This window comes from Ixodes scapularis, unplaced genomic scaffold, assembly GCF_016920785.2.
Source record: "Ixodes scapularis isolate PalLabHiFi unplaced genomic scaffold, ASM1692078v2 PGA_scaffold0__279_contigs__length_252992795, whole genome shotgun sequence".
Lineage (NCBI taxonomy): Eukaryota > Metazoa > Arthropoda > Arachnida > Ixodida > Ixodidae > Ixodes > Ixodes scapularis.
Window position 1 is genome coordinate 200317323 of NW_024609835.1, and position 27839 is coordinate 200345161.

General features: G+C 44.4%; 1 protein-coding gene across 3 annotated transcripts in view; it reads left to right on the forward strand.

The window, feature by feature from the left end:
- The window catches only part of LOC8043463 (irregular chiasm C-roughest protein), a 225740-nt gene that overhangs the window by 146854 nt on the left and 51047 nt on the right, over nucleotides 1-27839 (forward strand). For 2 of the 3 annotated variants that reach the window (XM_042290763.1, XM_042290765.1), the window contains exons 3-6: nucleotides 10797-10987; nucleotides 15569-15763; nucleotides 16739-16861; nucleotides 25715-25821. In XM_042290763.1, coding sequence (XP_042146697.1) covers nucleotides 10855-10987; nucleotides 15569-15763; nucleotides 16739-16861; nucleotides 25715-25821 — 558 coding nt within the window. In that variant the 5' untranslated portion in view covers nucleotides 10797-10854. Of the gene's footprint in view, nucleotides 1-10796; nucleotides 10988-15568; nucleotides 15764-16738; nucleotides 16862-25714; nucleotides 25822-27839 lie in introns of those variants that run through there. The other variant, XM_029993312.2, reaches the window with a different exon arrangement.

Consider the following 27839-nt stretch of genomic DNA (forward strand, 5'->3'; position numbering starts at 1 on the left):
CGAAGAAACAGATGTGCACAACACGTGGTTACTGTTCAGGCAGAGAGTGATAAAGCTAACAGAGAAATACATACCATGTATTGATGCATCCAAATTAAAAAATAGAGCCAAACCATGGATCAACGGAAGTGTTCTACGATTAACAAAAAAACGAAAGCGTGCTTACGCACGGTACAAAAAGAAAAAGTCAGCAGTAAACCATGGGAAACTGAAAGAACTGACGACAAAGTACAAAGCCACCGTGAGGAAAGCAAAAGGCGATTACCTACAGCGGCTCGAAGACGGAATGAAAAATAACAATAAACAGTTCTGGAAGTTTATGAAACGTTACGGAAATGACCAGATGGGAATACCTGACCTATTAGTAAATAACGAACTAATTACAGATGCCCGTCAAAAAGCTTGCATCTTTAATGAATATTTTCAATCGGTATTTTTGCCTGCGAACAATATAACGCCAGTAACGCTTACAAACAGATACGATGATATGCCTGCAGTTGAGGTTGGTGTCGAGGGAGTCCTAAAGCTACTAAAAAATTTAGACGAAACTAAAGCGACTGGCCCTGATCAAATTTCGCCTAGGGTTCTGAAGCGCTGTGCTCACGCCATTGCCCCATATCTTTTTATAATCTTCAACCAGTCTTTGCTTGAGGGGTCATTACCGAATGATTGGAAAGTAGCTCATGTAATACCAATACACAAGAAGGGACCCAAAAAAGATGTTACAAATTACAGGCCGATTTCTTTAACATCAATTTGTTGCAAACTACTTGAGCACATTTTGTACAGCCAGATAATGCAACATCTTAGTTACCATAATTTTTTCATAGATTCACAACATGGATTTAGGAGAGGTTATTCTTGTGTCACGCAACTAACCGAGCTCTATCATGATCTTGTCATGTCCGTAGATAAGGGTGAACAGACTGATTGTGTTTTTCTTGATTATAGGAAAGCGTTTGACACAGTGTCGCAGTCGTTCTTACTTCACAAATTGAATTGTTTGAGCATAGATATTACCACACTAAAATGGATTCAGTCATACCTGAGTTCGCGTCAGCAATGTGTAATTTTAAACGGCGAGGCGTCTCATTTTGTTGAAGTTACGTCTGGTGTACCACAGGGGTCGGTTCTGGGGCCATTGTTATTCTTAATATTTATCAATGATATTCATGTCAATGTAACTTCCCAGCTGAGATTATTTGCTGATGATTGCGCTGTGTATACGCGTATAAAGAACGGGGAGGGTTCCGGACAACTGCAGGCTGACCTAGATCGAATAGAACAATGGTGCGGTGAATGGGGGATGCAACTTAACGTAAAGAAATGTGTTCATGTTAGCTTCACACGTAAAAAAAATAAATTTGACACACAGTATTATTTAAGCAATGAGCTAGTAACGAATGAGAATAAAGTAAAATACCTCGGAGTCATTTTGTCATCCGACTGCACGTGGGATTCGCAAATTGATGATGTCATTATGAGGGCGGGTCGCGCACTGGGCTTTGTCCAAAGAAACCTAAAAAACGCTACACAAAAAATAAAAGAACTAGCATATCTTGCCTATGTAAGGCCACTTCTAGATTACGCATGCACTGTGTGGGACCCTTCCAAAAAAAATCGCATTGATGGCTTGGAAAAAATACAAAATCGTGCCGCACGCTTCGTCCTGGGCCAGTACGGCCGTTTTTCTAGTGTAACTAACATGAAACAATCACTAGGATGGGCGTCATTGGATCTTCGGCGAAAAAATTTACGGTTGAAATTTTTATACAACATTTATCATGAAGCTACTGGTATTAATAGCTCATCATACCTCTTAAAACCAAATTATTTTTCCAAACGTAATGATCATGTGCACAAGATACGCGAATACTGTACTAGGACGGAGCTCTGCAAAAATTCGTTTTTTGTGAGGACGGTCAAGGACTGGAACGCTTTACAGGAATGTATAGTTTGTGCTGCAAATGTTGATATGTTCTTTTCGTTATTATTCGCCCCCTGTAATAATGCCTTCTAGGCGCTGCAGGAGTTCCCTGAATAAAGAATAAAGAATAAAGACCGGTTTTTAAGCCTCCTGCGATCTCTTAGGACCAGCTCCGCTGCAGCGCATCCGGTCCCAAGACGTCGCAAGAAGTTAAAAACCGTTCTGTTCTCTCTCGGTTCTACTCGGTTGCATATATGTGAACGGGCCTTTAACTGTCCCATGGAGCAAAGCCCTGGTTGTCTGTAGCAGCGGAAACGGCACCTGAATTCCCATTGGCCAGAAAACACAGCAACGCAGATGCTTCGCCACGGAAGCCGACGGGGCGCTCAAGGTCGAAGCGGACGCGCCTCAAAAATAAAACACAAAGAAAAGCACAGCAACGCCGATGCGTCACAAAAGCCGTGGAGCCGGTGGGGCGCCACACATGCGCAGTGGGGATGCGCGATGACACTTTCGAAGCGCCGTGTGAAAAAAGAAAAGACCTGGCGCGCTCCTTGCGAGATTGCGCTGCGCGTAGGAATGCTTTCGTATTCCTACACGTAAGCAGTCTTAAGTGTCTCCGTTGCATTCGTTATCTTGCTCTTTTTTGCTTAAAACAAGTAAGATCCAAGAAACAAAGTGTTTGAGGAGCGGTCGTTTAAATTTTTTTAGCAGACATTGAACAAGCAAATCGGGAAATATATATATATATATATATATATATATATATATATATATATACATATATATTTTAATTTAGACAGGCTGATATCACATCATGTGACGTCAATTCCCCTGCTAAAGTTAGTGGACAAATGCAAGTATGGACGGACAAATTCCCACGATTAGCAATCTATTTTGCAGGAAGGTTATTTACGTGGCAAGTTAGAGTGCCAGTTTCCAAAGCGGTGCGTACTGCACTGCTGCCCGAGGGCTCGCTGCTCCCAAGAGAGACACGTAGACGTGCGTGAAGGCTGTTTCCGCGATTCCCGCTCTGGTCTAACGACCGGGTTCGAGTTCGGACGGTCGTCGGTGCCGTTGACGCCCCTGGCGTGACACCAGACGGGTCGGCCGCCACGCCGAGGACTGCGGACTCCTCCTTAGACTCCGCCGTGGCCCCCTTCGAGTGCGGGGTGGGGAGGGTTGGCAGAGGCGCCTGGGTTCGGACTCGGCACGGCTTGTCGTCTCTAGCTGCGCCGCGTTAATGGTCTCGTGTCGTTAGCGACACGAGTGCCGAGGTGCCGAAAGGGGTCGCTGTCGCGGAGGAAGGTCGTTTTGAAATTGGAAAGGTCCCCTGTCCAGGCTGCTCTTCTTCGGTCCAAAGGGCGAGGAGGAAGGACAGGTGCGTGCGGGCACCGCCGGAAAATTACCAGGGGCGCATTTGTCAGAGGCGTCATTGACGGAAGGGTCGATCCGTCGCTCGGATGCCACGATATGTCTCACTGATATCGGTACTTTTTATTTAACCCTAACCACAGAAGACAGCTATGCTGCGCCCGTGTGTTTGTGATTCTTTGCAAACCGTCAAAGCATAATGCAAATGCACGGATACATGCAATAGATAACTCGGAAAATAAACGGAGGCTTGGGTCATTTTATCAACTTTGGGAAACAGGCACACGTATTCGAAAAACTGGGGACGGTTTGGACCTGAGCTAGCTAAAAAGAAGAAAACCAAGTAAATCGAGCACTTTGCACGATTGTACTGACTGCAAGATGATTCGTCTGTGCGAGTGCTCGCGCAATAATATGCCCTTTCAGTCGCCGTGATGTTGATGTGGGGTGTAGGCCCTCGATAGACGCTGCTTCATAGCCACGCTTCAGTCATGTCTGGCAATGTTCGTTTGAAAGAAGAAAAAATGTATCGGAGGTGAAGACATGCCTGCGTGTCGTAGTCTTGAGCTGTATGGACATTTTCCGATATTTTCTCGTTGTGGGTAAGAGGGGGCAGGAGGAGGCATTCTTTGGGAGTCGCATGGCGACATACTTTAATCGTGTCCATCGTATATTTGTGGTGGTTGTTACCTCGTAGAACTTAAATTTATTCGTCAACTCTCCCGAACAGGTAGAACAACGTTAATGACATTTCAAACGGGAGTATCCTAAGCAGATGGCCATGTCGCCCGAGAGTGTACTTGTGGGGCCGTCTCCCAAAAGGTGCAACCAGCATTCGGTCAAAAGCAGACGACGCGGTATGGACTCTCAGATGACTCGGTTGTGGACGTCAAATCCCGTAGTTCAAAAATGTAATTTTCAATTCAATTATTCCCCGTGTACATGCGTACATGCAAGAAACGGGTAAAAATACAACGTATGCCGGCTTTTTTTTTTTTTCCTAAGCCCGGTTATAATTTTTTTTTACGAGGACAAAACTATGATTATAATGCAATTAAATGCAAAGGTGCAAGCGAGCTGGACAAGGATGACGAAAATAATCCCTGGAGAAGGGGAACAAGGGGGACAAAGGACAAACATAAATACCTTGTATTATCGCAAGATGAAACCCAGCACGAAAATACCATTTCGGCTAAAGTTAGAGCATTGCTCCGTGCAGGCGCTTAATATCCAGGCTCGTTTTCCAGCCTTCCCTTATATCTATAAAGATGTAAATATATCCTGCGTCGTTTCTGGGGAAAAAAAACGTAAAGCTGCGGTCAAAGTGCTCATACGCCATAGAGAAGACACCGTGTTCGCTGCAGCCACAAGGCCAATTATATGCGTAGACGCCTCACATATATTCGAAGCGTTTTTTCTTGATACATATGTATGCTTAGAACATGTCCGGAGAAGGTGTTCCGGACATGTTCTAATGTGGAAGGATCGTCGTAATGGGAAGAAACACGACTCAGACAGTAGAGAGTATTTCGGGAACCGTTTTTGCACATCCAATATGGTACAGTGGGGCCCTCAAGTACGAACCGCACATGCTCTACCGCAGAAGACTCCTATAGGTGCAGTTCGTACCGAAGGGCCCATTGAAGCGTATCGGATGTGCAATAACGGTTCCCTAAAACTCTCTAGTGTCTGCAGACTTTTTTTGTATGGTATATTTGCAGTGTGACGCCAGCTCGAGTCTTCTAAGGGGAACAAACTCTTCTATGAAGCTTTTAATGTGAAACGTTAAATGCCTCATATCGAGCACCTCGAAAGACGCGATGTAATAAGGGCCAAATAAATAACTAAAAAAAAAAGCAACGTGACGCAATGAAGAACATGTTTTAACGAGAAATATCTGAGCAGACAACGTTATCATGTCCGGCGTGTGCAAACGGTCGCTTTACTTTGACACCACAACGGTTAGAACTCACTGAAACGTTCTGCTTGAATTTTATCTTTTCACGCTCTCCCACGACACTAAACTGCTCGGTTCTCCTAAATAACGCTCGTTAGTTGGTAATATTACGCGCGTGCAGCCTCCCTAACGATCGAAATAATGTTCTTTGAGAAGAGGGAGGAGGGGAAAGGGGCTTTAAAGTTTTCTTTACCCACCCCGGTTATTTATTCTCCTTGTTCGGGGCAACTTCCCGTTTTATCCCACACATTGATTGGGGGCGCCGCGATCTTATTTCTACGCGACATCTATGGCTGGTCGGCCTTTAAAAAATACATCCTTCTTCGACATTTTGCATTTTTTTGTGACTCTGTCTTTATTCTTCCTTCCTTTAGGCTAGGTTCTTTTTAATTTTTTTTTTATTATGTATTGCGTGCCTCGGATCGCGCCCGAGCGTCCCCAGTTTACGTTCTCCCTACGATGCAAGTTTTTCTGCACTATCCGCGGCTGCTGCGACGTCCTCGCTCGCTTGCCTCCAAACACCCCCGTTGTCTCCTATTTGGTTCCTTTGTTGTTGATGGCGTTGTTTCTTCTGGGAGTGCAGCGAGCCACTCCTCCGGCTGTCCTTTTTCATCTCCCTTTATGTCTTTCCCGCTCTCCTCGCTTTCTTCACGGCTAGCGAAGGGGAGTGAGTGTACGCCGGCGATGTGGTGGTGGTCGGTGATTTACGGCGCACGCCTATCGAATTTCCAATTCTCCGCTCCCGTATTTCCTGGCTACTATATATCTCAGTTTCTTTCATTTCGCCCTTCCCTCCCCGACCTTCTCTTCAAAGTCGCCGACCGTTTTCTTCTTCTTTCCAGTCTCACTTTCGCCTCGCTCTCTCTTCTTTTTTCTCGCCTTTTTCCTGGTTTCCCGCGTTTTTTTCTGTTTCCCGCCTTCCCCTCGTCGCCTTTTTTGTTGCCGCTTTTTGAAAAAAAACTTTCCCCGTCTTGGCTACAAGTTATTGGTTGGGCTACCTTTACGTTTGTGGGGACGCGAATCGCTTCAATTACCCAATCGAAGGAACGTGCATTGTGTACATAACGGTCTTGGTTTTAGGCGCCTTCCCTCGCGCGGATTTTCGCCGCCCAAGCACCGGAGTCTATCCAGTTCATGAGCCAGGCAAGCGATTGTCACGCGACAAAGGAACTTCCAGCAGCTTCGGAGAACTACCTTCCGACGTTCTTCTTATGGACTTCCTTTCACGCTTTTCGCGGCGCTCGTTGTGTGCTTGTACGACCACGAAGGGGACTCTTAGTGCGCGTCCAGAGTCTTTTGTATTTTTTTATATTATATCTCTATTATATGATGTTTTATCCTCTCCATACTTTCTCGCAAACGTGGTAGTCGTGGTTGTTTTTGCAACATGTTAGATACGGTAAAGGCTCTGAGCGTGCGGGCGAGCTGGTGGTAGCTAATCATGTCTGAAACTGCGGTGCAGAGAAAAAAAAAAAAAACTTTTAATCAAGGGGAGAGACAGAGGGAACGCAGACGTTCCCTTCTGTCTCCCTTCCTTCGACTAAAGGTTTTTTCTTTTCTGAAGCAAAGTTCCAGACGTTAAGGGACATGATTAGATATGGTACCACAACACGCTTTGTTTAGATAAATATACTTATATAGTCCCAATCATATGTTTATGACATCAGTTCAAATTTGGATGTCTAGTGTACGGGTCGAGTCAATCGTTTTGAACGATTTGACTCGAGCCGTACGCTTGACACCCACGATATCATAGCTGTAATTTACTTCCCGAAGCTAAACTACACACCATGTAAACAACGCAGCAAGGGAAACTCTTAAAACAAAGAAAAGCGAAAAAAAAAAAACTTTAAACGAGACCGGCTACAAGAATTGGTTCTCTCGGGAATTATACACGAGAAAAAAAAAAAAAAAGAAAAAAAAAAACGCTGATAAATTACTTTGCCCGAAATATCTTAGGCAGAACTCAAAGATTCTGTCTTGTAATCTATCTCGATTTCTGCAGTCTCGTTTCGTGTATTACATCAACTAGTGCGAACAAATTCGCATAGCTTAATTTATTTCGTCAAATGAGTGGGAGAGGGCACAATATCTTGAGCACCCGCATATTCTTTTTTTAGAGAAGACAGAAATATATTTCGTTGAACTTATTCGTCTTGCACAATGTATTTTACTTCATGTTCACAGCTTTTAAGTGCACCAAGGAGACTTATATTCTTACCTAAGCTAGAAACAATTAAACATGGTAGAAATAAAAGAAATAAAATATTCCAGATACTTGAGTCGCTTAACAACACGGGGCTGGAAAATTTCCGCACGTATTCCTGCCTACGGCCACATTTTCGCATCCAATAAGTTCACGTGTTGCTGTGTGCTTCACCCTCTGCGACAAGACCAGCCTATTAAAATGTCGTAGCGGATTCCCCCCGTGCCGCCGCTCATGTGTCTTTAAGAGCACCGTTTGTTCCTCAGAGGTTGTTTCTTTTCAACTGAGAAGTAATGTCCTACTTCCGAACTCGAGGCATTCTCCGTCGCATGCTCTGCGCATGTTGCCATTCAGGTCCTGACTCACCAGGTGCACTGTCATCCTGTTTCACAAGCCCATCATCTCCAAGATCCTGTGTATATTTCGGATCATATTCCAGCTTCAATTCTATATTCATGCGCACAATAATGCCCGACTCGACATTAATCACTGACGTGTCATTTTTATGAGGACCAAGCTCGAGAACTTTTTGGGACATCTACATGAGTACCCGGACATTCTCGTTCCCATTTTAACGTTTTCGGCACCACTTTAAAACCATTTTCTTGGCCTCATGTTCATGGTTACTAGAGTGTTCACTCCCGGTTTATATAAGTTCCTACTATAAGCTCTCGCAGACTCCACTGACATTAGCAAATGCCGCGACTGGGACTTCCACTGGGATTTCAACTTGCCCCAAAGACAAGCAACCACAAGCTTCTAACCATTCTTCTCCTCTTGAGGGATGGAAAATATTTTGTTTTGGAACTAAGAATCACTTCATGTCTTCACCTGATTGCATTGAGTTCATGGAATAAAGTGTGGGCAAATTTCAAACCTGCCACCACTTTTTGCCTCTGCTTCGGAACAAAGGATTTTACTTCGGTACGGCCCCCTTTATGGAAACCATTGCTTCGTCTATCGAATCTAGTGCAGCACCTCCTGGTACCCTATTGGGACCTACTCGTACGACCATACGCTCTATGTTATCCAAATCCTCAATTCTATCTTGACAAAAAAAAAAAGAAAAACAGCGATTTTTTGTTTCTTCTGCATCAACACATTCGCAACCTCAAGAAAAGTGTTTTTGCACAGAAAAATGCTATTCTCTAAATATTGGCTTTTCCTTCTTGTTCAGCCAACCTACGTCAGAGTGGGCCAATTCGTTCTTCCAACTCTCATTTCGCTTAAAAATTTCCTGTGTTCGTCTTCCTCCGTTCGGTCGAGAGCCCGCTCTTCAAGCTCACACTCACGTTCGTAGGCTAGTCGTTCGTTAGCCCATTTTTCTTACACTTTCCCGTGCATGCCTATCTGTGTTCCATGTTTTTGCACGCTATTCAACTTCATTGCACAGTGAATATTTCTCTGCAATCAAGCGTGTCTCGTCCTGTCCTGGACGCCAATTATGATGTTGCACGTGATTCTACATGAAATGAATCCCACGAGACTCCTGAGGGCGTTAGAAACCATTCGCTGTATAAAAAAGAAAATAATATTTATTTATATATCTACACCGGGCGGCGAATCGGCATTAGGGCGTCAATTCTAAGGGTTCGATGTGGAGGAGATCACGGGTTGCAAGTTTAGTGTCCTGGTCGAAAGCTGTTTGCAGCTGGGTTTGTGTTGATTATGGTAACCAGAGGGAGGTGTCATGGATATGCCATTCGTCGGCCTGTCAATCAGGTGGCCTGCGATGTAGCGCCGGAACCTAATAGGGGTGATGGCTTTTGTTGCTGATTGCCCCGCGCTCATTCGGGACGACCTCTGACAGATCGACGCCTAGACTCCTAGGACGTATCAATGCTGAGCATCTCGGGGCCTGGGTGTCCCGACGGAGTAGCCAGATACGGCGTGCACGTGTAAGCTCGAAGCTCATGAGAGGTCGAAGCGTTATCGATGAAGGAAGCTTGCGCTGGAGGCGGGAGCGCCGAAGGGCTTACATGCCGTTCTTATCCTCTCTCTAGCTGTAGTCCATGTCAACTAGGGTGGCGTGCCGTGGCACGCCGCCTTGGGTATTGCCGCTTTGAGGTGCTTCTTGTTCGGTGTTTTCGGCGTCCTGAGTTTTAGGCGAGAACGCCATACGCCCGGGACTGGTGGAGGGATGGCAATCGAGGGTATGTGATCCATCCTTTTTCGTGGACCCTATGTGACCCTCTAAGTAAAACTTGGGTTATGGCTGTTCCCCGATTTGGTAATTGTCGCGGCGAAAAGGGGGTTAAAATCTTCGGTATAGGCAAAGACACGTGAGTCCCCGCGTCAATACTCACCTGAACCGGATCGGCCTGTCCATTTTCTTCTTCGGCTCGAAATCCACATCCGCGCGTTTCTGCCCGTTTCAATTCCGACACGCCGCATTTGGAACGACGAGAAGCACTCTAAATAATTTGCTGCCGGAATGTCGAGTGAATGGAAGCGCTTTGCCTGAGCTTTCTCGGTCGTAAACCTCTGGGGAGCGAAAGAAAATAAAACCTTCACATTGGTGTTCGTAACTTCTCTTTTTTGTGCCTCCGTCGAGTTTTTAATTCTTCTCGTCGGCCTTCATCTTCTCCAGAAAAAAAATCATCTTCTTTATTTGGGGGGGGGGGGGGGGGGGGGGGTTACGGTTACATTGCGAGGGAGGAAGTGTACGATGTCAGGAAGTACAATCACGACTTAGGACGGCGGATTACGAATTCTTTTTATAGACCTATAAATAAGGAGCTTACGACTGGTTCGAACGGCCTTGATATGGAGCTTCGACATTGATAAACTGTACAACAAGACTCACGTTTATCATCGCGTAAACAGCCTACAAAATTCTCCAGATCTTGGATTCACTTTTGCAGCCGTATTTTTTTTTATGATTGTCAACCATTGTTATTTGGAACGTATTCATATACAGAAAACAAATAATGTTTTATGTGGCTTCAGTAGACGGTTATGCAGAGCAGTATTAGCATAGAGCGCTCCGATTTCTCGACACGCGCGCGCGGTTGAGGAAACTTCTAAGGATCTACGAGCACATTTCAACCGAATCCAACATAATTTCTTTCACTTGAAAGCGGTAATTTATTCGAGTTCTATTCAATTTAAAAGGGTTTAAATTTTCATACTCTGTATTACAATAGCTTGTTCAAAGAACCCCTTTTTATACTGGTATCGTTCAGATAGTTTAAACACCATGCGAGTGTGACGACGTCACGTTGATTGGTACGAAAACAGTGGTTTATTAACTTTTATATGTTTTGCCCGTGTTTCGTGTTTTTCAGACGTTTCGAACGCTAATTGCGTCTTTATCTTTTGACTCGTTTCAGGTATCCGTCTTCTGAAGAGGGCAAGGGACACGCGGCCGTCTTCTGAGCGGCGTCGTTGATGGAGCCGGACATGAGGCACCCTCCGCGATGGAGGAACTCCTTAAGAAAGCTACCGAGGTCTTTGTTCTTCGCCCGGATCCTGGCTTTCTTCTTCCTCCTACAAGTTTCGTCATGTCAAAGCACGCATGCGAGTAAGTAGCGCACCTTCGACGTGCTGCAACTACGTTCTGCATTCTGTGACAAATCAAGTGTAACTCTGCAACACTGTTAGCGCGGAGAAGCCATCTTCGGTTTTCTCTGTTTGTCTCTCAATATCGAAGGGCTGCCACAAAAAAAAAAAAAAAAAAAAAAAAAAAAAAAACTGCCTAATGCTGTAGTGTGGTCAGCATGAAGTGATGACCTAAGTGGTGAATTTTGATGCCCACCACGACACTTCCAAATGCGAAAAGAGCGACCAAGTCGCGTTTGCGTTAGCACTGTAACGCATGTGTATAACCATGTAACTCTATCGTAGAAAACTTGTCAGCAAACAAGTTTCGTTTTATCTTCTTTTTTTTGGATAGATCCGAAGACCATACATCATTTCAGGGCTATGCGTACCTCCACCTAACTTCAAATATAAGTGGAACTCAAACTAAAGTCCCGCGCTCCTGCCGTCAGTAGATCTCCCTGCTCGTGGCGCAGTTTCTAAAGGTCTCCCCTTTTAACTCAATTCCATTACAGTACTTTCGTTTTATACGAATTATGGTTAATCCGCCTCGTTTATGGCGTGGTGTTCAGCGAGAATTACTTTTCTCCCACTGCTTCCGCCACGATTCAATCCAACGTGTGCACCTAAAGCAGGCCGTCACGTATATTTCTTCCGATGTAACTTTCTGTGCTAATCGATAAAAAAAAAAGAAAAAAGAAAAGAATAATCTGGAATGGTTTCAAGCAGTCTGCCGAACACGAATAGCAGGGCCACCCTCCTGAGATACGCCCTCTCTGCTTCTCTGTTCTTCCCGACCATTGAAGAGATAACTTATTCTTACCGCAAAATTTAATGAAAGTTGTCATATATACATATATATATAATTTTAGAAATCATCCGACGGGTTTTACTAAACGGAGATATTTATGAGCGTGTCTTATTGCATATATTTGCTTAAATCTGGGCCAAGGCAGATTTCTTTTGAGCTAATGCTCAAAATAATATCCAGCTTAATTTGATTGCTGCCTTTTAAGGTCATGGAGGTCTGTGGCTATAATTCTTGGTGATCTCAAGAGTCTAGCTCAAAAGTATAAAACAAACTTGAAACAGACCATGGTCTTTACTCCTTTCACCGATTTGCATTTAATTTATTTACCTTGAGCACCCGTGTCCGGGTATTACACGAGGGAGTGTAAGAAGACACTTGTTTAAACTGGAAAGTTAGGAAAACAACACACACAAAACAAATCGTAGGGATGTGAAATGGCAATAACAAGTAGAAAAATCACTATGCAAATTTATAACTCGTTCACTTGATTAAAAAAAAAAACACTGACAAGTTCACGAAACTTAGATCTGTTAATTTTTAGTACATTGTCGTTGGGTAATGAATTCCAATCATCACTAGCAGGAGGTAGCATGTAATTTGCGAAAAACAAAGATGAAGTGTGCATAAATTAGATGTTACACACATTGCCAACCCTAGCAGAAATTCGATCTGGGACGCTGAGAAGGGCCATTTTCATCTGCGGATTGGTATACTATATTTTATAAAGAAGAGCAAGTCGGTAGAGCCTTCGACAAAAAGCAAGTGTTTGGAGATCAGCCCGATTGCGAAGTGAAGTGATACGGGTATAGGAGGAGTAGTCGGAGGTGCGGTGGATGTTACTTGCTCCTTGGACGAGTGCCACGCGATCACCCTTTCCGCGAATACTATCGCGCAGAAAGTGGGATCAGGCGATAGTAGGGAGGCGACCGACTGAATTCGGGAGAACGCACGTTCAATTGACTTGTGAGCGGAATGTGGCAATTGTACCTTTATATGGTCGTGATCGTCAACCGTTGAATGATGATTTGGGTTGGTTTTCTAAGTTTGGTGCACACGCTTGCGTTTGGTTGCAACCGAGTGCGTTCTGCAGCCTTTTTTATTACTTTCCACGAGAAAACGCCATCTGTTGGGCTTCACTGAAAATCCTTCAATTTGATATTTGATATTTGATATTTTTGGCACCATTATTTCAGCCTGGACGTGGAAAAAAAAAAAAAAAAAAAGCTCGAAAAAGTTACAAAAGACCATTTGTTTCATAGATAGAGTGTACTATCGCGGACAATATGAGCTGAAACAGCGCTCCGGCAGGCGCGCGGTACTACCTGCGCCGCCTGTCGAGTTGCTCCGCACACACTGAGGCCGAGATAAATTAACACTTGAGCTCGCTGCACCACTGCGCCCTCCCGGCCGTCTGCTAGCGAGACGGCGTGAGCGACAGCGGGCGTGTGTGTGGTAGGGCGGCAGGAAGAGGGGGGGGGGGGGGGGGCTTACAGCTGAAGATTACAGTGATCGTCCCTCTTTTGCAATTGTTTTACTTCGTTCTATTACGCAGAATTACGTAGAAAAGACGGATTCTGGTAAAAAAAAATGTCGCGGTGTCTTAAATTGCAGCTGCGATTATCGTTTTTGAAAATCACATTAAAGACGTTGCAGGTTGGTTTTCTTTCATTAAGTCCATGCATAAATTAGGACATCGTAAAATATTGGCCATAGCTGTATACCGGATTCAGGCCGGCTCCGAGGTATTTATTATTTGTTTCTTCTTTTTCATGGAGCACAGCTGTTTAAAAAAAGGTAACCATACTTGTTACTGCGAAGGTTTGGTACCCTTGAGGGGTACAAAAAGGTTCATAAGTATTATTTCTTTGTTACTATGCCCACGTGTTTGTTTCATACAAAACAACTTGCTGACAAGACAGCAATTTTTATTTGCCAACACCTAGTCTGAGTAAAGTGTGGCAGACAGTCATGCATTTGGCAGGAGAAGGAGCTTGAAACATCATCGAAAGAATATTCGCAGAGGACAATGCCACACACGGGATTAATAGTCGGCGTGGAAGTTCAACTGCACTATACACCAGGCACGTAGCCAGGGGGGAGTGGGGGGCATGTGGCCCGCCCCCCCCCCCCCCCCCCCCCCGAAAAGTTCCATTTTGCTGGGACCCCCCTCTCCCCCTTCCCTCTCATACAGCCTTTTGCCATGGGCGGGTCCCTCCCGAAATAAAATCCTGGCTACGTGCCTGCTATACACGAAGATTAGGATCGTAGATGCACCACACAAAAGTATGCGCCGGTTAACGGCGTCAATAGTGTGTCTCAACCGTAGCAGAAAACTTTGTTCCAATCGGCAGAAGACCGATTCAGGGATCCCTGAGGCGCAAGAACAGTTACGAAAGATGTTAATATCGCGTCATTCTGCCCTAACAGGCGACCACGCCTCTCATCCTCTCCGGTAAGAAATTGTAGAGCGCGGAAGCAAAGTCTGGCTCGGCCCGAAGCCTCTCCCATTCACGTCTCACCGCTTCCCACAATTCGTCGGCAGTGGCGCGGTAGAGGGGACGCAGTAGCATGGCTACCTTGATGCGCTATAAAACGTGTTTGATGATATTAAGATCGGCACCTTTTGGGGGCCCAGGCAGCTCCGTCAGGCAGCGCTCCTCGAGGAGATACGAGCGTGACAACGGATTTTCCGCTTCGGCGCTTTCATGAAATGCAATGTAATGCATGTTAGCCGGAAACATGAACATTGGGCTGCACGGCACACGCATCGTAATGGTGGTTCCGTCGGCGAATATTTTCGCTAGCAGACGGCCGGAAGAGCGCAGCGGCGCAATGCGTGCAAATGAAAATTTATCTCGGCCTCATGGTGCGCCGTGTTTGCAGAGCGGTGCGACAGGTGGCGCAGGTAGTACCGTGCAGAGGCCAGAGTGGTGTTTCAGCTCATATTGTCCGCGATAGTACATTTTATAACGTAAATAGTGCGAATCCTCCTCTCTAGTGAAATAGGATTGCAGGGTTACTTGATAGATGTCGCCTGCGTGCCAGTGTGTCTTTTCGTCATAAGGCTGAACAGCGCACTCGATTGCAAGCAAACGCAAGTGTTTGAAGCAGCCTCACTTTTCTGGCGTGGTATCTTGTAGCTTTAGTCGGAGTAATGAAGGATTTAAATCAGCTTGATATTGGTTAGCTCTACAACCGCTGTGGAAATATTTTACTCAATACTGCGTTTCATCTTACGATAGACGACCGTGGATGCTACAAGCCATCCTAGCCAATTCAGCGCTTCAAAATTATCACGTGACTACACGCCCCGCCCGCCGCTGCGCCCCTCCCGAAGATCGTTGGATAGGCTAAAATGGCTCGTACCGTCCTTTGCGGTTCATCGACGTACGGCGGATCGGATGTTTGCAAGCAGCCATGCTTCGAAAACTAGTCTGGCCACCGTGGATGGTAGATGCTTTGTTTAGACGCCAGTCTCGCGATTCCGGGCATGCCTTAGCAAGACGCTTCAGGCACACGATCTAAACACAAAAGTGCAACGTGGAGGCACCGAGAGGTTGTACTTGGAAACGTCTGCAGCAGTGGGCTCCACTGCTCGTCTTTTACTTTCGCCTCCTTAGGGCTGGGTTTGTTCTTTGATTAGGACGACGCCCCGACCTGAACACTAGCAGAAAAGATTGACCTCGAGACGACCAGTAATTAGGAGTTCCCTAACGACGACTTCCTTCCGTTCCTCTGTTTTGTCCTTTTTAGGTCCGCGCCCACAGCAGCGGTTCGCCATCGAGCCCACAGACCGGTCAGCCATCCTGGGTGACACTATTGTCCTGGCGTGTCGGGTGATCAACAAAGCCGGCACGCTACAGTGGACCAAGGATGGCTTCGGCCTGGGCAGTGATCGCGACCTCTCGGGTTTTCCAAGGTACTCTATGGTTGGAAGCGACGACGAAGGTGAGAAATCCTACAACGACTCCTCAAAACACCACTGTGCTAGAAAGCCACTGGAGCTCAAAAGTAGCACTTTGAATTTTTATAGTTATTGAATATCTAGGTTTTGACTACACAGTAGGCTTATTAAATAATGGACTAGGAGGAGTATATTTCCTATAAAGCGAACAATTTGTTATTTACGTAAGTCTATTTTTTTTCTAAGCAGTTGCTGTAAACGAAAACCATTGTAGCTGAAAACTGCGACTTTTATTTATATATTTAGTCAAACATGTTGGCTTGCACTCAAACATTAGGCTTACTCGAATACATTTGAACTTAATATTTGGCAAATAAATAAAATCCTGTCTTGAGAAATTAGCACGTCCGACATTTTCCTGGAATACTTGTCGCATTCGGGTGGTGCGAGCGTGTTACGTGGCTCATACCTCCTAATCTTCGTGTTTGCAACGTGCGAGTACAACCGTGGCTATGTCAGAAAGAAACGTGATGTGTGTGGGAGCAACTCACGTCACACGGCTTCCGTTTGGTAACGTAACCAGAAAAGGAGAAACGGGATTCTCAGCTTCCAGAGACGAGACGAAAATAAATGGTTCAGAAATCTCGCACCGAATTTAACTTACTCTACAAAACAATAATGCTTAACCTAGAACAGGAGCATCGTAAGACACTCGCAGCAGTCCAAAACATAGCGCTAACGTAACTGATCAAGTAAGGCTAGACACTTTGGTCGGTCCCCACCCGCCCCCCCCCCCCCCCCCCCCCCCCCCCCCCCCCCACTCCGATATGCAGTTCAAGCATTCGGGAGGTGTTTCAATATAGAAGAATCGAGGCAGAATATGATTCTGCCTCGATTCTTCTTTTCTTCTTTTTATTTTTTATTTAAAGCTTTGACACCGTGTTCGTCAAAGTGTACATCTGCGCGGCACCTACTTCTTTTAGTGATAATGTTCCTTTTTTTCTTTTTCTTTGCCATAGGTGACTTCTCGCTTCAGATCGGTAGCGTAAGCCTGGAAGACGATGCCACATTTCAGTGCCAAGTGGGCGCCGTTGACGGCGTCAAAGGAATCAGGTCAAGGAGTGCACCGCTGACTGTATTCGGTAAGGCGTCGTGCTTTAATAAACTTCTTGCCATCTGATAATGTTTAATTACGGAACAAAAATGAACGATATATTTCATATCATTTACACCGTTTAGCCTGTATGAAAAGAAGTGAAAATTTTCGTTGCTGTTCGATGTCCTTTCAATATATATTGTGACACTGACTAATTTTCTGTTAGAAAGTTTGTCTGGTAGTCTTTTGACTTGGGCACGCTTAAGCGCGTTTACGCGAAGTTAGAGTTACCCCGATATCCTTGCGAACTATTTATGTAGTCAAAGCTACTGGCGCACGTGCACTTGCGCAGCGTTAGCGCCCATAAAACTCTGCACGCGCATTTTCCACTTCTTCAAATATAGCTATCCAAGAGTGTAGTGTGGCAACTCTGGTTGAGCGTGACTGCAGTTAGGGGAACTTAACCGCTCTGAAGGGTTCCCGTGTAAGAAGGGTATTACAGAATCGTCTGGCGATTGCTTATAAATTACGTTCGTTTGTACGCAGGTACGAAGGTTAGCGGCTAGCGTCCCTCGCGACTTTTTCGATAAGCACTCTGTATTAGGCGTCGACAACACTGCATGGGGGCATAATGATAATCGTGTTATGTGTGTGTTTCTAGAGTCGAAATTTAGTCAGGCTTAATGAGCGCCTGCTATCTCAGCTGTAGATGAGTAATATAGCCAGTGGAGTGCGACTGCTCGCCTGAGATATTTAACGTGCGCTACGCAATAGTAATGCACGACCGCAGGCGGTGCGATGCTCATCCAAGTCGAAATGGGCAGGGGTGGAGATTAAACCCGGGATCTCTGGATTTTTCAGCGCGAGCTTTCGGTACATTTGCTCCAAGCTAAAGTGCGCTAACCCAGTCGGCCATGGATCCCCCCCGCATGGGGGTAGTGGTGGCGAAAATAATGTTTAGTAAATGAGTTGTTAACATAAGAAAAAGAGCGGGGCCAAGAACGGCATAATAATAGTATAATATTACCACACCTCTATTTTTTATGCGACAAAAAAAAACAACAAAAAAGACGACAATAGATTAAAAAAAAGTGAAAGGGGCACCGCAGTTTCAGGTTCGACGGATGTAAAATCATATAGTATCACTCGTTGTACTTTAGTACTTCAACGGTGAGCAGGGGGTCCCTCGAAGCGGCTTTACAAAACTCTTGCGATTCTCAATAAACGCACAGCAAATTCGATCTTTAGAGAAGGTAGGCAGGTTTCCCTTCACTTTTGAACATTTAACTGCGAATACCTCTCTTCCAATGCGTTGGCACTAGTGCCCACATGACAAGGAGAAGCTCACTGCGTTCATCCGTGGAGAAAACAATGGAAAGGGAAGCGCTCCGCGGTGAGAGGAAGAGAGTAGTGAAGGACGATGGTAAGAGGGATGCGATGTAACGTGGCGGAAGCCAATGCAGGCGCGGATGCTGGGGCGACTCTGGAGTTGGGGGTGTGCGGAGCCGGTATACCTCGTGTTGCGTTACAACCATTAAATTAGGGAATTAGGGAATGCCTTAGCATGACCCTTGGGGAACGCCACACACATCCCTCTTTGGGAAACGCTAACAGTGACCCCGTAACCAAGCCAATTCGAGACAGCAAAAAAAAAAAAAAATATATATATATAGGAAGCAAAAGAGGAAGCCAAAACAGAAAACTGTAGGGGTCACCTTTAGCGTTTCCCAGTGAAGGACGAGTGTGGCGCTTTCCAGGGTTCACTGTAAATTTCTCTAAGAATCCACCAAGAAATGTTCGTTTACTTTCTTGTTTGTCGTGCGTGCTAGAAGTTTGTGACAGATCATGTTTGCAATAGGCTTTGCGATACGGAAGTGTTTAAAACAAGCATTAAACGTAAACGAGAAACGCTGATACGGCGAACTTCAAAGGGAACGAGTCTCCTCTTTCCGCGCATTGGTCATACTGTTAGTAACCACTTGGGGAACGTGCGGCGAATCCCTACCGTCTGATGATCGCCCTTCAGCAGAAGCGATGGCGGCGTTGGCTGATAAGTAAACTGAACAAGAAATCACAAAACACGAAGCGTAATGACTGCGTTTCTTGAACTGTTTGTGACTATAGTTGTGATAGTGCCTGCGTCGTCTCCAGAAAGGCAGTCTTCAAATGCTTGACCCATCAGCTACACCGATGGTGCGTCTTTTTTTGCCCTTCGTAAACTCCCCCTAGATCATTTTAACAGCTGGGCTTACTAAATCACAAGTTTACGTGAGAACCTATCGAGTCAGTGCAGCGGTTGCCCTCCGCCGACGCTGACTTTATTTGCTCAAGCGGAAGATCCTCCGCTGGATTGCAGCACCAGCGAAGACTTTGTCGCGGACAAGTAGGGTCTCGCTGATCCGCCACCGAGCGGGCAACGGTGATGAGTGGGCGACGCTCGCGCCCGGGCTCACGCGCTGCATTATGCACGCGCCGGGGATGCCATCGCTCTTCCTTAAGACGCAGGTGTTGCAGCCGCTAATTCGCCGCGCAGGTTTCGCACCCGAGTCTTCGTGTGGACTCGCCCGCAGTACCGCACCTTCATTATGCGCGAAGAAAGGGAGCTTAGTCAAGCGAGAGCAAAAAGGCGCCACTGTTCCTTTTCTGCCTTATCTTTTGCAAGCATGATTTTCTTCGTGTAGTGAGAAGAACAGAAGAAAGTGCAGTAGGGGGGTGTTCTTTTTTCGCCTGGCTCTTGGTGGCCGCGTGAGCGCGCCGTGACTAACGTTCATTGGAGTTAGACCCTGATCCAAGGAAAGCAGCGTCGTCACGCCTTGCTGTGGAAGCCAGTTTTTTTTTTTTTTTTTTTTTTTTTTTTTACATTTTCAGAGATTGGGCATGTTTTCGCCGGGAGCATTAGGTTGTGGAGTTGGCGAAGTTGGCTCTTTGGGGGCCACAAGTCCGGATGACAACAGAGGATTACGCTCTCTAATCCCGGGTCGTAAAATAGGGCCGAAGGACTTGGCACTCGCGCCAGACGATTAGCAGAAATGACGCGTGACTTTGCGGCCAGGGCACTCCGTTTTGAGACGCACCTTCTCCGGCCAGGTCTAGAGGGAATTAAGGGTGCGTGGGCTCCCGCATAATTATGAGACTGCCTTTAATGGGGATGACAGCCCTGCACGCGAATGTTGGGAGAAAGAAAGGGGACTGAAAGTTTGGCCTTTGGTCTACACACATTGTGTGCGTTAGGACTCGTTGAGGGTCGCGTGCGCCGCTCGCTTTACATGATATTGGTCTGACTGGGGAATGCGAATAAAACTTATTTTCCGATTCTTAAGCGGATCCTGTGCTCAGATGCGGTGCAAGAGGCACATACTGTCTTATGAGACGCTTTTTTTGTGATACTTTAAACAAAGAGGATCTTAGGGTCGATAGAGGCATCCATGGTCATGTTGTGGGATGCATTCTTTTCCCTATTTGACATTTCCTCTTATTATTAGATAATCCCGAACGGGAATTTCTGAAGAGATAATTAAGATAGAGTATACGCAATCTTAAAAAGGTTGCGAGGGCGCACTTTAAAATAAAAGTTTAGGCTTTCGATTAAGGCGGGCATTCTTACACTTTCGGTTGGACCCTCAAATATACAAGCAGTTATTTTTTTGTTTGGTTTTTTTTTTTTAATATAGCTTTGTATTATTGAATCGCAACAGAAGCATTCGTCGCTAACTACAAACTTAAGAATAAAATAAAATAAAACACAATATTTCCGTGTAACCAATGCCCCGAGTTTTAGATTAAAAAAATAAAATTTTTCTTTTTGTTTCGATCTATACTGGACAAACGTTTGTTGCCTTCAGCGATCCCCTCGCGTGACCACTCACGCTGGGCAACGATTAAGAGAAAGGAGTAAATATGTCGTGGTAGTTAATTCCCGGGGTCTGCAGCCCGCAGCCAAACTTTTAATGTCCGCCACAAAGTGACGAAAGCAGCGCCGAGACGTCTCGCAGGGGAGAGATTTAGAGCCTGCGCATGGTTCTTAATAGGTCCCCCTGGAACCGTTTTTCGCTTCATTCGGCGCGCTGTCTTCGTTCTGTCCCTGGCCCTAGCACTCTTGTGTTTATCCGTTTCCTTTCCTGAAAACGGCCTCTTGTTGGCACACTGCCAGCACCAAAAAGCTCTTCGTCAGTTCTCTTTTTTTTTTTTTCCTACGCTCTTTTTATGATTGCCATATTACGCTCCTTTATTCAACAAAACAAAACTTTTTTTTTTTTTTTGTCAGGAATTTGTTTTGTTAGATGTACTTAACTCTTTGAATCGGCTTTCGATGGTATCGAACTTGGTACTACTTGTGCACTGTTTCTTTGTTATTTTAAACACCCTGCCTTATTTTTTTGTCTTTTGAATATAGAGTTTTCAAGTAAACTTGCAAAACGACGAGCTCGCAGGCGATCTTAATTATGGCAGGATTATACCTCTTGCTGTCAGAAACGGGGCTAATTGTCTTGTTAACTTTTACCCTGTATGCTCGACATTTTGTTTCCCTGTTAACGGTTGTTCAGAATGGTTTTAAAGGAAGTTACGAGAGCGCCTATCCTTAGTAAGGCCGTCAGATCTCGTGAAATATTAGTGACAAGGAGGATTATCAGTACTCAGCTCGCAGACAAAATCTAAAAAAAAAAAGTCTGATATATTTTTTTTTTTTTTTTAAGGACACGGGAGCGGGTATTAACGAACAACATCGACGAGATCCCAGTGAGCAAAGAAAGCTAAAATACGATGATATTTGAAACACGCCAATTCCGCTGGGATTTTAAGCGATTGAACCATCGTGCTCATCAACCCCACGCACATCGCCTCTTTTGCGTTCAATTGTACTATGATATTTTTAATTCGGCTTTATTTATATTCAAATGAAACCAGACACATTTCTTTTTTTTTGTTTGTTGAGGGTGGAGTCGTTATTATTATTATTATTATTTGCCTTCTTCGCCATTGGATTTTCGTGTCCCGATGTGTGCGTGAATTAATATGGTACGATAGACGCACGGAGAAAGTGCATACTTATTTATTTTGTGCACGTTACTCGCAAACAAAAAACGGTCAAATAAAATGACAATTACTTTTGCTTAAAATATTAAACTATATTACTGGATTATTCAAGAGGAAAACTAATTCACCGTTACTTGAAAATATGACGTTTTATTTTCCAATTATTTCATGCTGAAATTAAAATCACCGAATTATGAAGGACCTATCTTAATAACCCCAAATTTTTGTTGAACCACCCTTTTCTCAGAGATTTAGTTCGAAAATTTTTCGATAGAAAACCCGTACGAAGAGAGCGCGCCATTAGAAACGGTGGGGAAGAAAAAGTAGCGATTACAAATAATTTGATAAACTTGCAATTATATATTACATATATATATATATATATATATATATATATATATATGTAATATATAATTATTAAGACGTTTCGAGCGGGGACCGCTTTTCATCAGGTAACTAGTGTACAGCCCGTGAATGTTTATATACCCTCTCTCTCTCTCTCTCCATGTTTATATATATATATATATATATATATATATATATATATATATATATATATATATATATATATATAGTGACCCAAGTCACCAGGTTCGATTTAAAATGGATCGTAAAAATCGACGCCTGCAACTAGCAATCTAAACTTTTCGTCAAAGGTGTATTTCACAGGTCGGTCTTCTCTTGTAAAATTACAAAGCGTAGCTCTCTTTCTGTAAAAAATACGGCCAAAAAACCTGCCAGGGTCTACGGCGGGCGGCGACGCGGACGGTCAAGTCCAGTAGAGGGGTGTGTTTGGCGTTCGTATTGATAGATGGCGCTACGACCTTACCGCGGCGGCTCATGACCACCGCGGTTTTTTTTTATTTAATGAAAATAATCTTTTTTTCAAATATAACTTTGGCTAAAAAATAAATGTGGACAACAAAATCAAAACTTAAAGGAAAGAACAAACGCCTTTGCCTAACGGGGGCGCTTTTGCTGCCAACGGATTTCGTCGGCGTGTCGTCTGCTATCCTTCGCTGGTCGGCTGCACCTTCGGACGCTGCCCCCAACGGCATCTATCAATACGAACGCCAAACACACCCCGCTACTGGACTTGGTCGTCTGCGTCATCGCCCGCCGTAAACCCTGGCAAGTTTCTTGGCCCTATTTTTTACAGGAAGAGAACTACGCTTTCTAATTTTACAAGAAAAAAACGACCAGTGAAATACACCTTTGACGAAAAGTTTATATTGCTGCGTGGAGGCGTCAATTTTTACTCTCCATTTTAGATCGAGTCCGGTGACCTGTGACTTGGGTCACCCTGTATATATATATATATATATATAATATTCAAAATAACGCCGACTGTTTTATTTTCTTCTTCATCTAAAAAAACAAGTTTTCTGCATAGGTTATATACTACACGAGGTGCTATTGATAAGATTTGCTTGTCCCAAAAAGACACTCTTTTTGCGCTTCATTCGTGCATGTAAGATAACAAAAAAACGAAATACTGATGTAAACTGTACGCTGACACACACTCATGTTTACACACACAACAAGAAACAAAAAGAAAAAAACAAAACAAAAAAAACGAGTGTTTATAGTGGCATTCTAGCGACACCGCGCATGCGCGATGAGTTGTGAGCAAGAAGCGCCGCGTCTCGCTTCAACAAACCAGTAGAATGTGATATTGTCGGTGTGAGTTTCCGTGCTTCTTTTCGGGTTGGAACTGTTCATCCTACCTATTTTTACGAATGTTATACTACTTAAGTAAACTGAGCGATATTAACGAAACTCGTTGCACCAAGAAACTTCGTGTAGAAAATGTGGCATGCGGCTATTCATTCCGTGTAAACGGTGGAAAATGAACGCTAAAGAATTATTTACACGTTAAGATTCTATTCGCGATTTCCAGTCGCAACGTCGCTTGGGCTTCGAAATCGTGGACGGTAGCTGCGATGCTCGACTTCGATACTCATAATCGCAAGCAGAATCGTGCAAAATCGATCAGACAGCACAAGTCGGTGATGGCAACTGGTAAAAATGATAAACATTTCTTTGTTTGCTATGTGTACACCGGGCCTACTTGCCCCAACCTATCTTCAAAATTAAAAGTTGTTTGAGGCCTGCACTTCCATCTTATCGGAATGTTTGATCTACTGGCCGCTGTCGGTTGAACGAGCAAACGAGAGTTTGATCGATCTGATGGCCGTCTGGACGTGAATACGCATTGGACGTGGTCTGCGCGATGTCCGGACAGCTTTTCGGTTTTTCTGTGTTCATGTTCGAACAAAACAAATAAATCTTTTGTCCACAAGTATCCGTGAATTCAACCCAAAGTGCTTCCCGCAAAAGCAATTCTCGATTGATGGTGCCTGGTTTTCCTCTTCACGCACCTATCCACCTTCTCAGACGAACCAAGCGGGCAGAAAACAGATGAAAACCGATCTCCAAACTCTTCCCGGCTCTTTTCGTACAACCCAACTCACGACGCCTTGACGATAAGGCACGTTTTAGTCCTGTTTCTTCTAAAACAACACAGAAATGTCAGTCCCGCATGGCGACTTCGGGCCACAGCCCAAAACCGGAAGTGCGCCCCTCGCACCGCCACCGCGATGTGACGTTACCAAGTTAAGTTGATGTAAGATATATAAATTTACCGCCTCAAGGAAGAAATTACTAGCACTCCGCTAGGAGCCTAACGTTTTTCACTGTAATTGGTGAACTACAAAATTCAGTATTGCAAGTATTCTTTCAGCATTCGCTGAAACGCATGAACTGAAAAGACCAGTTTTGTCGAGTATTCTTTCAGCATTGCTGAAACACACTACAAATCTTTATGTTTTGGGCAAAACCTATGAATGTAAGGTACTTTTCAGGCACACTAAAAATGGTTGGCCATGTTTTAATATGAGATATTTCAAGCGGGAATGAATTCGTCGATGAACTCGAAAAGAAAGGCATCAGCACAGCACGGCAACCAGTCAAGTGCACCACGGAAACGTCACCGTGGTTCATAATGCCATACACCTTTCCAGTTATATGAATACGTGCAACTCTAAAGTGTGGAACTTTGCGAGTAGTTAATCAGATATGACTTTTTCTGAAAGCTTAGTATTTGAATGCGTTATAATTTATTCACACGTAGTTTTGAGAGACCTAGAGGCTATGGTTTTATCAAATAAACATTAAACTCCGGATCACCAAAGGTTGTTTCCGCGCGATGGTAGTATTAACAGTTCTGTATAAGGTGTCAAATATGCGGGACTTTCTCCTTTTTTTTTTCTATGAAAGATAGAAGGGATTTTTCAAATATTTCAGCAAATAAAGGACGACCAACGGCGCTCACGAAAATACTGAAGGGATTAAAAAAAAATTAGTTAACAAATCGCTACCAACGGCCCTCGCAAATATATGAAGATAACTAGGTGTTCCATTAGAGCCGGGCTTAATTTTTTTATTAAAATTTTCAGAAAAATTTATCGTACCTTTTCAACATGGCAATGCTGATAAATGAAATTGTGGACCCTAGTACCGATTGCTAATGCAAGATTTGATTGGATAGTGAGCATTCAGCGATGCGCAGTCAACAACATAGTTTACAATTCGCTCAAACACCCTGTGCTAGTTGAGCCATTCACTTGCTGTACCAATAGTGCTCTATATTTGTATTGTATGTTGCCGAAGCCACTCACGAGTACAAAATAATGTGTTCTCATCCTCTACTTGCGAGTATTATTGTTATTAATAATATTATATTATTACTTTTGTTGTCGTTCATGGTGTAGTTCATATGATTGTTGTTATCTTTTTTTGGCAAGTAAATATACGGGGAGTTTTAGCTGGGGCTGTTTTCAGAGTGACGCTCTGTTCCCTGCAGTTCCACCGGAGCCTCCAAAGATAGTGCAAGGAGAGTTCCTGAAGACGACGGCCGGCATGACCGTCGAACTCACGTGCGAGTCGCACGCTGGAAAGCCACCGGCCGAGGTGAGTCTTTGAGCGTTGCTTGCGCGCTGTCGTACTCATTTAGTACTCTCACCGCTGTCGGGTTTTTACTCTGTGCCAGTTAATTACATGCTTAGAATATGTCCTAATCTAAAATGTGGACAAAGTAAGAGGAAACGTTACATTGGGGCCGGAGGTACAAGGGGGCGCTTCAGAAAGAATTACTACTCTTAGGTGCCTGAAAGCGCGCGTGTTTTGTGCTGTACCATCAAAAAAACAATATATCTGCTTCACAGAGACCTTTACTGAACCGTCAATAAGCGCTTGCAAATGCTGTGAGTCTCTGAAGAAGAACAAACTTGTTTAGAGAATCTCGAAGTCTTCAGGACTGTTGTTACGGTGGCTTTCTTTGACGAGGAAAAGATGATCACAACCCGCGCATGCACACACCCGTTTTGTGAAGTTGGCTGTATTGGGATGCTAAATGGGCAGATGTTTACACCTGGACGAAGGTATTCGAGGGAGGCGGGATTGCTACGGCGCTCATAGAATTTTCGAAACTTCTTGGAGCACTGAAAAAGCATGCGTGTCCGGAATTGCAAAGGCGCAATTCCGGAGACACCGATGGCGGCTAAATGGATGCATTTTCTTATTTTATTTTTGTGTGTTTTATGGCATATATAGTTTTTCGGAGCATTTAAGAAATCATTAAACAAATAAAAGCTCTTTTTGGTGAGTCTGTGCGCGACGAAATGAATGAAACTGGACTCTAAGCTTAACTTTAGGTAGTGTTTTCACGCCGCAAAACACTCAGCCACGCCATCCTACGGAACTCTTAACTGTTGAAACTATTTGATCATACATGGTCACCGAAAAGCGTGGGTATTCCCCGCTCACAACATGCTGTGATACCAAGCCTGGTCAATCGAACAACATATTTTTCCTACCCCACGGTGCCGGGTTATTTAAATAAGGTTTAATTTAGAAAGATGTCAAATGACACGTCATATCTAAGCTACAGTGTTGATGACAGTCACTTTTCGACGATCGGACGGAATCTGTACTCATTTTAGGCAACGTTTTGAGGAGAAGTTTTTTGCACAGTACCGAAGAAAAGGAACGGATGTGTCTGTTTATTCCCCTACTCCTTGAACCGGATGGGTTATTTTTCACGAAGATCACGAAGGTTTTCCGGAGGTTATCTCAGCGGAGATAACTCTGGAAGTACATCGAACTTCGCGGGCGGTTTGACGTTTCTCTCTTTTCGTTCGTTGGCTCCGAACGTTGAACTGGCTACCAGCCTGGTATTCTCCGGGTTTTACAGTGGAAGACACTGTAAAACCCTCAGTCTGCGTGAGCTCATAATTTTCGCGCATTTCGCGAGATGTAAATTTAACGAACTTCAATGGGCGCGAATATATATTTTCTTTTTGCCTGTCGAGGCGAATTCCATCCAGCCTTTAAAAATCACAAAATTTAATGGTCGCGAACCCCAGTGCCCGATTTGCGGAAAGTCAGGGCCGCGAAAAGGAAGGATTTTACAGCAATACAAAAGGGGCAAGCATGCGGAATATTCTAATAAATGGTTAAAAAAAAAAAATAAAGGCCGACGAACTTCGAATGCACAACACAGGTGGAGAGTTGGGGTGACCGAGTTTCCGCCATGTAGAAAATATTTGCGACTAAAAAGCTCGCGAGAGTGGCACGTCGAGTTCTGGAAAGGTGTATATTCAGTGCATCAATACTTTTAAATAACTGTACTCGGCGTTCGTTGATGCGGTAGGCAGAGTTAACTCTTAATATAGCCAGCAGAACTAGCCCTTGGCACCCTTAGCAGTTAGGCGTTGTTCATACCTACCAAACCGCGAATAGCTTGTAAAGGGCATGGCGTTTAGGGAACGTCATAATCATAAACTAACCATGTTAGAAAGGTTTACTAAAAAAAGGGCATAAATTACCATGAAAAAACGTCTCAGATGCGGCGCTAAGCCGCAATATTTTGGGCAAATCTATGCTTAATATTTTCAAAAGATATCTCAACCCGTTGACATGAATGGCGG